The 12,500-nt window shown below is 45.5% G+C and overlaps 1 protein-coding gene across 1 annotated transcript in view; it reads left to right on the forward strand.

Moving 5' to 3' along the window:
- The window catches only part of cacna1c (calcium channel, voltage-dependent, L type, alpha 1C subunit), a gene marked incomplete at its 3' end in the record, with an annotated part of 50,290 nt that overhangs the window by 4,985 nt on the left and 32,805 nt on the right, over positions 1-12,500 (forward strand). The window contains exons 4-15 of the mRNA XM_056577921.1: positions 88-239; positions 1,617-1,818; positions 2,338-2,458; positions 3,337-3,451; positions 5,782-5,911; positions 6,918-6,993; positions 7,309-7,444; positions 7,614-7,743; positions 8,723-8,782; positions 8,889-8,995; positions 11,659-11,746; positions 12,085-12,192. Coding sequence (XP_056433896.1) covers positions 88-239; positions 1,617-1,818; positions 2,338-2,458; positions 3,337-3,451; positions 5,782-5,911; positions 6,918-6,993; positions 7,309-7,444; positions 7,614-7,743; positions 8,723-8,782; positions 8,889-8,995; positions 11,659-11,746; positions 12,085-12,192 — 1,425 coding nt within the window. The remainder of the gene's footprint in view (positions 1-87; positions 240-1,616; positions 1,819-2,337; positions 2,459-3,336; positions 3,452-5,781; positions 5,912-6,917; positions 6,994-7,308; positions 7,445-7,613; positions 7,744-8,722; positions 8,783-8,888; positions 8,996-11,658; positions 11,747-12,084; positions 12,193-12,500) is intronic.

Consider the following 12,500-nt stretch of genomic DNA (forward strand, 5'->3'; position numbering starts at 1 on the left):
TCTCACTTGCTTACTCAAAAAGGTAATGCATCTCCATCGACCGTGTGATCGATATTCATTGAGTGTTTCGGTCTCTTCTCCTCCCAGGCCTACTTTGTGTCTCTCTTCAACCGCTTTGACTGCTTTGTGGTGGGGGGGGGGATCCTGGAGACCATCCTGGTGGAGACCAAGATCATGTCCCCGCTTGGCATCTCCGTCCTGCGCTGCGTACGACTCCTGCGGATCTTTAAGATAACCAGGTAGCTGATGGTGTGTGTGTGTACGTGTGTGTGTGTGTGTGTGTGTGTGTGTGTGTGTGTGTGTGTGTGTGTGTGTGTGTGTGTACGTGTGCATATACTTGTGCAACCTTGACTTTTATATCCGCCAAGCCGCCCCCACAGGCTTAAACATTAGTGTACTCTGTTTAAATTAGATGTGTTTATGCACAGTATAAAATCACACACACACAGACACACAGACACACACACACAAACACACACACTGCCCAAAGGAATGGATGCCTGGGCAGTAGCTATAGGACATTCATTATAATTGAACACAAAGTCTTTTGAACGCACGCCTAAGTCAGGAGAAAGTCAAGCTGAATGTAATGCATGATGAGCTTTCCTTTGTGTTGTGTGGGTGACAAAGTCAGCAGATATCAAAGTCACAGTGGAGCGTCATCACTCTAAAGTCCCCAGAATACGCCAGCAGACACAAAACCTTTCTTTCTCTGACCTTTCATTGCACATTGACCGATATTATCCAAGAGGCTTTGTAGGGGAAAGAACAACCAATAGGATATACATTTTTTTCAATTTGTATATCTTTTTTTATTTTACTACTGTCTTTTTTATTCCCCATCTGGGATCAATAAAGTATGTAAGGGATAAGCTACTACGGGCTGTCCCGTTATTGGAGAACAATGTAACGCGGCTCAGGCAAGGCTGACATCGCTTACCACTAGGGATGCACCGAATATTCAGCCACGAAAATAATACACTGAACATTTTTATTTTTTATTAAAAAAATATTAATAATAATAATTGTTTTACTCATTTATTTAAAGGTACATTGTTCTTATATTCTTGCTATAATGTCTGCTGGAATGTTAGAAAACGTTCAGTATTAAATAAATATTTTGTATCAAATTTGTAATTGATTTTTTTTATTGAAAAGCAAGACAAAAAAGTTTATAAAGGACATTTAATTGTTTGATTTATGCAATGGTGAAAAATTTAAGCAAAATGAATGAAAAACAGCAAAAGCCACATTCGGTATTCGGTTTCGGCTTTCGGCCAACTGTTTCAGTATATTCGTTTTCGGTTTCGACCAAGAATTTTCATTTCGGTGCATCCCTACTTACCACCGAAGAAGTGTTCAAAGTGATTTACTGTTAAGGCCGAGGCACCCCGTCATTGTAAATGTGCAAACCCATTGAACACTATGGGCCAATCAGGATCAAGTATTCAGCAGTGCATCCACACACTGCCACTTTTTCACTTCACTGCACTTCTTGTACATGTATGTGACCAATAAAACTCCTGAACTTGAACTTGCCGTGGTTTAACTCGCCTTCATCACAGTCATTGTCCTCCCTGTGTGTATTCTAATCCTCATCGCCCCGTGCCTCTCAGATACTGGAACTCTCTGTCCAACCTGGTGGCGTCGCTGCTGAACTCGGTCCGCTCCATCGCGTCCCTGCTGCTGCTCCTCTTCCTCTTCATCATCATCTTCTCCCTGCTCGGCATGCAGCTGTTTGGCGGGAAGTTCAACTTTGACATCACACGCCGCAGCACCTTCGACAACTTCCCCCAGTCCCTGCTCACCGTGTTCCAGGTACGCTGGGGGAGGACCTCAGTCTGTCGGCCCACGGGGGCCAGGGTGAGGGGGTCTTGGTACTGAATGCTGGCTGGCAGAGGGGAACGGAATGCGGAGTCCCCCCCCCCCCGCCCGGCTAGTGTTTACAACCAAGATGGACGCTAGTGGACTAAGAGTCATGGACGTTCTATTTTGGCAATTTTTGCCATCGGGATACTCTGTATAACTATAGAATAACTCCTGATTTGTTCCCTTTAACCAAAACTTTGAACAACTTGAACAAAAACAATTACATCTTTCTTTTGTGTGTATGTATCTTAAATGTATTTTCATCTATCCTTTTTTTTATTTCTACATTTTTTGTAGTGATCTAAGATATAGTAAAATCCCCCTGCTTGTCCAGGCTAGGGTCAATAGGAGGGTGTTGTGATCAGTGATCACCTGGGTTGGATGCTCCCCACAGATCCTCGTTGCCCAGGCTATGGTCCATCAGAGTGTGTTGTGATCAGTGGTCCCCTGTGTTTGATGATCCTCCAGATCCTGACGGGAGAGGACTGGAACCTGGTGATGTACGACGGCATCATGGCGTACGGCGGCCCGTCCTTCCCCGGGATGCTGGTCTGCATCTACTTCATCATCCTCTTCATCTGCGGAAACTGTATCCTGCCACGACACAGACACACACACACACGCACACACGCACACGCACACGCACACGCGCACACACACACACACGTTTTTTAAACAGGTGATACGTATGAAGATGTTTGACCAAACATTGTCAATAACAGTTTTCAATATTAGATTACACTTAAAGTGTAAACACACAGGTGCTGTGTAATAATCATTATGACAACATGTAACAGGACCACATGTTTTCTCCACAGTTGTTAATAGTGAGTTCCACCCCTGGGGTGACGGTAGGACTAATCTTAGACGGCGCAGTCCTACTCTGTTAAAGCAGAACTTCTTGGTGGAGCTAGCACAGAGCCTAAACCGAAGTAAACTCATTTGCGTGAGTGGACGAGGCTTTCAGTGTATTCCTACAGCGACCAAGTACACAAGTGTTTGATTTAAATCCTATATAGACACCTTTCTACAGTTTACTACTGTTGGCTGAGTTTCTCAATAGTAGTCAATAGTAATAAAGCACTTACAGGGTCCTGCTTACAGCAACATGATTGGTCGAAACAAATATCTTGCGAAGCAAAGGGAACACTGTGTTCACCCCAATGTGAGCTAGACTGCCATCAGACTTTCCATAATTCCCTGAAGACTGATTAGTGAGACTGGAGTTAGGCTCTTCCAAATCGTCACTGCGTATTCAGTTGGCTACATGGGCCATTCAGACACTAATTACAAGGACACTGTTATGCATTTGTTACCAAATATTAGAGTATTGCATTTGGAAGTGGAGGGGGAAATGAATGCAGCGTTTGTGATGATTTCAAAGGTTAGTGTTTCAGCCAATGGTTGGTCGTCGGCATGATGGTGATTGGTCCACCTCTTCCTTAACCCCGCCCCCCCGTTGAACAGACATCCTCCTGAACGTCTTCTTGGCCATCGCTGTCGACAACCTGGCGGACGCCGAGAGTCTGACCTCGGCCCAGAAGGAGGAAGAGGAGGAGAAGGAGAGGAAGAAACTGGCCAGGTAAATCAGTGGTGCAGTGTAGTGTAATTCATTGTGATGTGTAATTTAGTGTGCAGTAGGGCTTTGACTTTTGCCCAAAAATAATATTTGAAGTTCATTTGTTTATTAATCTTAATATTCGAATATATTCGTATATTTATTTAAAAATATTTGTACCATTAAATTTGTTTACCGCGTTGCTATGGTTACCGGTCTTGCGTGTTCCAACGGTTTATTAGGTTTCTAATAAATCGCTGTCTAATCAATACTTCATTCACTGCCTCTTCCGTGGTCATTGCAACATTATGAATAGACTGCGTCGGGTCCTCCGACGTCCCTCCCTCTTGGCCTGCCCATAACAGGTTCCAATATTAAGGGCTGCCTAATATTCGTTTTAATTTTGATTTATTTTTTGATATTCGAATTATATTCGAATAACGAAGTCCGGAGTCAAAGCCCTAGTTTGCAGTGTGGTACAGTGTAGTTTAGGGTAGTTTAGTGTATTGTGGTGTAGTGTGTAGTGTAGTGTAGTGTGTTGCGGTGTAGTGTGGGGTAGTTTCGGTCAAGTGTTTAGTGAGGTGTGAAAATAGTACAACAGATACAGAAAAGGGACGACATGCCTTGCATATTACAAAAACCTCTGGTTGAAGCGCTCTGGCCGATATCCAACACATCCTACAGCTAACTACAGTGACCTCACTTTACTGTAATTAACTGCCACTTGAGTATGTGTGTTTGTGTGTGTTTAGGGGTCCGTCTTTCCCCTTCCAGCAAGATAGAGTACACTGTGATGTATTCATCAATGAAAGGTGATGTTATCGTACCGCTAGTGTGAATTATAAAATGCTACCCCTTGGTAGGTATTGATTTCGGCCTAAAGTGTGATGGAGAACAACCATTTGCCTTCGCGCTATCGTCTCTTTTCGATCCAACAGGGCTCACCCGCCCGTCCGTGTCTGACTGGCTGCCAAACATCAAGCTACTGTTTATGTTTCTCCTCAAGAGGGCCGCAGTGATGACCGCACAACAGCTGTGTCTCCATTGCGAGAAGGCGTCCTGTAACCTCGATACATGTGATGTTAGGTAGCTGCGTGGTGAAGGAGCTTCACGGAGGGAGGCAGCCTCACCGGGTTGCATAGCGTCTCGTGACCAAGTGAAAAAGGCCCAGTGCGCGTCTGTTTTTGTTATATGTGAAAGATAAGATGGTGCTTTGTTGATTCCGGACGGGGAGCTTGGATGCCACAGCACAGGAAAGCAGAAGAATAAAGAAGAGAATCAAAAACGAAAAAAATAGACACAAAGTATGTCTATATACCAAAGCAGACACAAATTGAAATGTAGCAGCATAATTAAATGTAAACATTATCAACAGTAGGATAAAATAAGCTAGTAGTGGCAATAGGAGAGAGTAGTCCAACATTTTCCTTGAACTGTCAGAGAATTACAGACCTGGGCTATTCTTCACCCATCTCCTTAGACATTACGGATTGTATACGCGGCACTGGGTCCGATCCGGGACGAGTACATTAGGCTGCAGTTACATTTACATTTAGGGCATTAAGCATACGCTTTTATCCAAAGCGACTTACAATAAGTACATTTGTCATAAGAAGTGCATCAATATATCGCTTTCGGTACAGAGAGGATGTTCATAGAACCAAGTGCAAGTACAACATTCGCTAGGTTAATCAATTCCCCGTGTTACAGCAATGACAGCAGCTACTGCAGTTGCTACACAGTTAAGTACTACAATACTATACAATACAATACAATACAATACAAGACAATACAATACAGTGTACAATGGTGGCCAGAAGGGGGAGGGTGGCTATGCAGTGTCGAGGTGGACTCTGAACAGGTGAGTCCTGAGTCTTTTTCGGAAGATAGTGAGCGACTCTGCGGTCCTGAGAGCGGCAGGGAGCTCGTTCCACCACTGAGGTCCCAAAACCGAGAAAAGTTGTGACATTGCTGATCGACCTTTGCTAGCTCTTAGCGATGGCGGTACCAGACGTCCAGCTGAGGTAGTTGAGCGGAGGGATCGAGCTGGGGTGTGTGGCTTTAGCAGTGCTTGGAGGTAGGCAGGAGCAGTTCCATCGACTGCCTTGTATGCCAGTACCATCGTCTTCAATTTGATGCGAGCTACTACAGGGAGCCAGTGGAGGTCCCGGAAGAGGGGGGTCACATGGGAGAACTTCGGTAGGTTGAACACGAGGCGCGCTGCCGCATTCTGGATGCGCTTCAAAGGTTTAATCGCAGAGGCAGGAAGTCCAGCCAGGAGTGAGTTGCAGTAGTCGAGGCGGGATACGCAGTTCCCAGCAGGATACACACTCCCTCCGCTTTATCTCCTCCAGGACGGCGAGCCCAGAGAAGCGCAAAGTGAACGAGAAGCCGCCACTGAAGGAGGAGAAGAAGGAGAAGAAGAAGGAGAAGATAGAGCTGAAGTCCATCACGTCTGACGGAGAGACCAACACCGCCACTAAGGTACACACACACACACACGCACACACACACACACACACGCACACACACACACTCACACACACACACACACACACACACACACACACACACACACACACACACACACACACACACACACACACACACATGCTAATATTCACATTCACACGCACACACACACACACACACACACACACACACACACACACACACACACACACACACACACACACACACACACACACACACACACACACTAATGTTCACATTCACATTCACATACCCACACTCACACACACACACACACACACACACACACACACACACACACACACACACATAGACACACTCACATTCACATTCACACGCATACACCTCCACACTACCTATCAGAATGTGTTGCAGAGGTGCGTTAAGTTGTGTGATGCAGTATAAACATGCACTTAGAGTGTTCGACTTTTAAACCAACTGCCAGTTTCTACCCGTCTGAGGAACCTTCACACGTCCTCACCTAAAATATATTCCAATCCGGGCTTCGACACAGACAAACTCACACATCCACTACCACTCTGAATGTATTCATTGGTGCCCGGAGAACAATATGTCAGCAGTTCAATGAGCGGAATATTCAGCCGGTGACTGCATGAATACATTAAAGTTTAAGTAAAAGTCTTAGCAATAGAACTCTGAGGCAAAATAACTCTTTTACGGTTTTGGAATGATTGACTCATTGGGTTTGGGAGCAGTAGCAGGTGTGAGGGACGTACGTCGTCAAACATTGTCAGAGCGCACGTCACACTCTCTCCAGCTGGGGGGCTCAGCCAACGGAAAAGCACCACTCTGGAGAAGTGTTTTCAGCCAGAAGTAGCAAACCCCTCATATCTTACAAATAATTTCCCCTGTTTAATATTTTTGGGTGAAAAATAGCAGCTGAATGTTTGGGAAACGTTAGCCAAGGTCGAAATGGAATGGTTTCAGCAGTGATTCTGTAGGTTTACCTTTAAAGAGGTGTTCTCCATCGTTGCAGATCAACATGGACGTCTACGTTGGGGACGAGACTGAGGGGAAGAACCCCTACCCAGCCAATGACTACATCACTAAAGGTAAACACACAATAAACTGACCAATGTCTGCACAGATAAAGATAGAGACACAATAGACCAACCAATGACTACATCACTAAAGGTAAACACACACTGGACCAACCAATGACGTCGTCACTAAAGGTAGAGACACCAGACCAACCAATGACTACATCACTAAAGGTAAACACACAATAAACTGACCAATGACTGCACAGATAAAGGTAGAGACACACTAGACCAACCAATGACTAGATAGCTCAAGGCTAAAACACACTAATAGATGTACAAGTGGCGACTATACTATATGACTGACCACTAATCTCCCCCCCCCAGTGGGCGAGGAGGAGGAGGAGGAGCCGGAGATGCCGGTTGGCCCCCGGCCGCGGCCCCTGTCCGACGTCCAGCTGAAGGAGAAGGCCATCCCCATGCCGGAGGCCCGCGCCTTCTTCGTCTTCAGCCACACCAACAAGTAGGGAAACGTAGTCTCTCTCTCTCTCTCTCTCTCTCTCTCTCTCTCTCTCTCTCTCTCTCTCTCTCTCTCTCTCTCTCTCTCTCTCTCTCTCTCTCTCTCGGTCTCTCTCTCCATCTTCAGCTGCCAAAAACTAGTGTAATAATTAAGAAATTCTCCCCCCCCGCAGGTTCAGGCTGCTGTGCCACCAGATTGTGAACCACAACGTGTTCACCAACCTCATCCTCTTCTTCATCCTGCTGAGCAGCATCAGTTTGGCTGCAGAGGACCCCGTGCAGAACGACTCCTTCAGGAACCAGGTCACACACACACACACGCACGCACATACACACACACACGCACGGACACACACATACACACATACACACACACATACACGCACGGACACACACACACACACACACACACACACACACACACACACACACACACATGGACATACACGCACGCACACACACACACACACACACAGACACACACATACACACACACGCACACGCGCACACACACAAACACACACACACACACACACATGGAAACTTGCACACATGCATGCATACACACACAAAAACACACACACACACACACACACATGGACACATGCACATGCACAGGCATACATACACAGGCACACACACATGTATACACACGCAGAAAACACACGCATTAAACACACGCATGCAAAGGCACAGACACAAACACATGACATGGACACATGCATATGGACATACACATTTATAGACGCACGCACACACAAACACACACACATGAAGCTGTGCAGCTGAGCTGCGTATTGTGCATTAATTGGATTAGAGCAGACTTGGATGTATAGCGGTTCTAAGAGTGACTGATGGCAGTTTTGCTCAGTGCTGTTATACTGTACTTATATACTTAACTCTGTCATTCTCTTCACGGTAAAGGCTTAAAATGAGAGCCTCTTTCAATGACCTCACTTGACTTAATTAATCAGTTTCCAACCACTCAAAGGATTGTTTCTAACCATGACGGCAATCATGGCAAAGCGCAGTGTACTTGAAAGCCCTTGGATTTTATTAAAAAACCGAGCAGAAATTTACAATTGTAGACGTATCCAGCAGGACACTATGCATTAAATGCATTTTTCGATTATCTCAACTTCTAACCTCTATCAAATTATACATTCAGAATAATCTCATGGTCGGCTTATTTAATTTTTTGCGTCAACCTAAAGCTGGGCTAACTTCAGCTTCCTAAATTAGCGTGAGTGCTGAGCTGTGACACTTTGTTCTTTGCTTAAAGATCCTGGGCTATGCAGACCACGTGTTCACCGGCCTCTTCACCATCGAGATCCTCCTGAAGGTACGAGACCGCCTGTCACCGCAGAGGCAGCAGAAGGGCGAGCTCTTCTTTAACCACCATCTACTGTACAGACCCTCTCTGAATGGATAACCTTTGACCCCTGCAGATGACAGCCTACGGGGCCTTCCTCCACAAAGGCTCCTTCTGCAGGAACTACTTCAACATCCTGGACCTGGTGGTGGTCAGTGTGTCCCTCATATCGTCTGGGATACAGTGAGTAGACCTGCTACACACACACACGCACACGCACACACGCACACGATGATAGTGATGATGATGACGAAGACGATGATAATACTGATGATGATGATGATGATGATGATAATAGTGATGATGATGATGATGACGGTGACGATGATAATAGTGATGATGATGACGATGACGATGATAATAGTGATGATGATGATGATAATAGTGATGATGATGATGATGACGATGATAGTAGTGATGATGATAATAGTGATGATGATGATGATGATGATGACGATTATAATAGTGATGATGATAATAGTGATGATGATGATTATAGTGATGATGATGATGATGATGATGATGGTTCTGGTGGTGGTGGTCGATGAAGATGAAGATAAAGGTGACGATAATGGACCATTATTTCTTTATGGAGGTGAAATCCATCTCTCACATTGGTTTAAACTCCGATACTAGATCACACTACTGAGGCACTGAACACATGATGAGAGTGCAGGGGGGGCGTGGCCGAGGTCGTCCAATGGGGTTGAGCGTTGGAGGCCAGCCCACAGATCCGTATTTTCCACCCTGTCACTCAAAGTTCAAACAATTTGAACTTTGATCCGGGCTTACGCTGAGACCTGTCGAAGCGCATCCAATCAGATCGCAGCTTTGTTTGACGTTCTAACACCATCAGAAAGTAATCCAAATAACTGTTTTTCAGTGTCTCAGAGTTTCGTGAGCTATGTAGCACAGCCCTTTATTCTTCCAACCTCCAGTCCAGTACTTTGCTCAAAGCTCATTGATGCTGGGCAGAAAATTAACCCCTTCAAGTCTTCGCATATTTTTTTTTGTGTTCGCGCCGTTCCTTCATTTTGGGTCTGATCGTACCTTTACTTTTTTTCATCGTTTCATGCTGTTTATTATTGTTGCCTTCTTTCTTTGTTTATCAATGTTGCCATCTTTGTCTGCCAAAGCTGATGTCCTAACATGCTGCTCATGACATTATGATTTCTGACGTTTAACGCGCTTTACCACACTCTCTATCTCTGACGCCCGGTAGACTAGACTCTCCAATGTAAGTGTGCGCTACAGTCCGTGTTGATCACTTCCCTCCACTGTGCAGATGAAAGCCTTTACCTCTCTATTCCTCTGTCTTTGTGTGAGAGTTTGGAGCATTGTTAGTGAACGAACACACGGTTCTCCTCCTCACCCAGACATCACAGGAGACAACAGACTGAGATCTATGAGTCATAAATCAGTTTCGATCAAATTTCACAGAGAAAGCAGATTTCACAAGATGCCGGTTACCAAGACTGGAATTTTGCCTTTTTACCTTCAAACAAGTTTTGAACTAAATAAATAAATGGTATGTATAGATTAATTATATTTTCAATCAACCCTGTTGTCAGTAAATGATGCAGGCTGTTAAAATACAAGGTACTGAATAATCGTCATTCTCTTATATCTGGTTGAAGGAGGCCGTGATGAACGAATGCTTGCACAACTTTAAACTCTCATGGTAATGCCACCACACAGCTGACATGATGTGATTCCTCCCAGTTAATGTGGGGCGTATGTAGAATAATTGCTAAAGTATCAATCTCAAATAATCTTTCCAATAATCCGACCATCAGTATAACAATCTATAGATCTGCAATTACATTTATAACTCATGTCTATGGAGGGGGTGGAAGGGGTGATGAATATATTTATATATTTTTAACTGATTGATTTGAAGGATTGATTCGAGAAGGGTACTACTTACAGTATTTGCTGTATCCTACACACAGTCCCATTCAACAAACTTCTAAATTAAGACAGATAGACATCTACAAGCGCTTCCTTTATCTTGTGTCTATGCCTTTGTTTGTTCCCTCCCTGTTACATAACATCTTACTGGTATTTTTAATTACTATATATCCTAGTTAGTTACTCGAGCTCCCGCTTGCCACAAATTGTGTAATCAGCTTGTGGCTATTGGAGCTGTTGTGTTTAGGGAAACACAGATTCAATGTATCAACGTTAACGTCTAAATACCAAATGTCAACGTAGTCATTCACACAACATTAAACACCAGTTGTTCAAATAACCCTGAAATGTTAGTTTTATATTTGATGCTAAAACTTCATTTCTAAAAGGTCACACTTCCTAGCTTTGGCCCGGACCGGCAAAATATGTTTATAAAAATAAAAAAGACAGATTTTTCCCTTGATTGCCAATTTACTTTTTTATGTTTGTCTCTGTGTTGTGTCGTTAAGTAGTCTAGCTGTGTGTGTCCTTTTATATTTTGTGTCTTGTGTTTCAAACACCCATTCCTTTCCCTAAATGTCCTGTGCCCAGGCCAGCCCTTCACAGCGGTGTGTTGTCATGTAACCATGACGTCAGGTCTTTGTGATGATGTAATGGTGGTTTCATCCCGGAGACTGATCCGGCGTTACAGTCCTCGAGGAGGACTGTCTCTTCCCTGTCTTGTTATCCAGCCAGGCTGAACCTTACACCTGTCTTAATGTTCCTGGGGGTTGTGTATTATCAGGTGTATTCCCCCCAACCCCCTACACCACTCCAGGATGTCTTGAAATGTGTGTGTATTTCTATGTGTGTGTGGTGTGTGTGGTTGTGCGTTTGTGTCTTTTTGTGTGTGTTTGTGGTTAATACTGTGTGTGTGTGTGTGTGTGTGTGTCCAGATCCAGTGCCATCAACGTGGTGAAGATCCTGAGGGTCCTACGAGTTCTGAGACCCCTGAGAGCCATCAACAGAGCCAAGGGGCTGAAGGTGAGGACACACACACGCACACACACACACACACACACACACACACAAACACACACACTAGCACGCAGGCAAGCACACACACTTATTTCTTTAAAGATCTGCAGGAGGTGTATGCAGCGCAGGACACAAACACATACACGCACACACACACACACGCACACACACACACACACTGGCACTCAGGCATGCAAGCGCACACGCACACACACAATACTTATATAAATCCCCTGTACATTGTATATACATTTAGCCGTCAGCATACCCCATTAACCACTCACTCACCCACCTCATACACTCGGAGGCTAATGTCTCGTCCCCCCTCTGCGTGTGTCCTCCAGCACGTGGTTCAGTGCGTCTTCGTCGCCATCAGGACCATCGGCAACATCGTCATCGTCACCTCACTGCTGCAGTTCATGTTCGCCTGCATAGGAGTGCAGCTGTTCAAGGTGAGACCGGGGTGTGAGACAGGGTGAGACCGGGGGGGAGACAGGGGAGGGAGACGGGGTGAGACAGGGGAGGGAGACAGGGGAGGGAGACGGGGTGAGACTGGGGAGGGAGACGGGGTGAGACCGGGGAGGGAGACGGGGTGAGACGGGGGAGGGAGACGGGGTGAGACGGGACACAAGGTGAGACACGGGAGGGAGACGGGGTGAGACGGGGGAGGGACACGAGGTGAGACAGGGGAGGGAGACAGGGGAGGGAGACGGGGTGAGACAGGCGAGGGACACGGGGTGAGACAGGGGAGGGACGCGGG

This window comes from Gadus chalcogrammus, chromosome 19 (assembly GCF_026213295.1).
Source record: "Gadus chalcogrammus isolate NIFS_2021 chromosome 19, NIFS_Gcha_1.0, whole genome shotgun sequence".
Classification (NCBI taxonomy): domain Eukaryota; kingdom Metazoa; phylum Chordata; class Actinopteri; order Gadiformes; family Gadidae; genus Gadus; species Gadus chalcogrammus.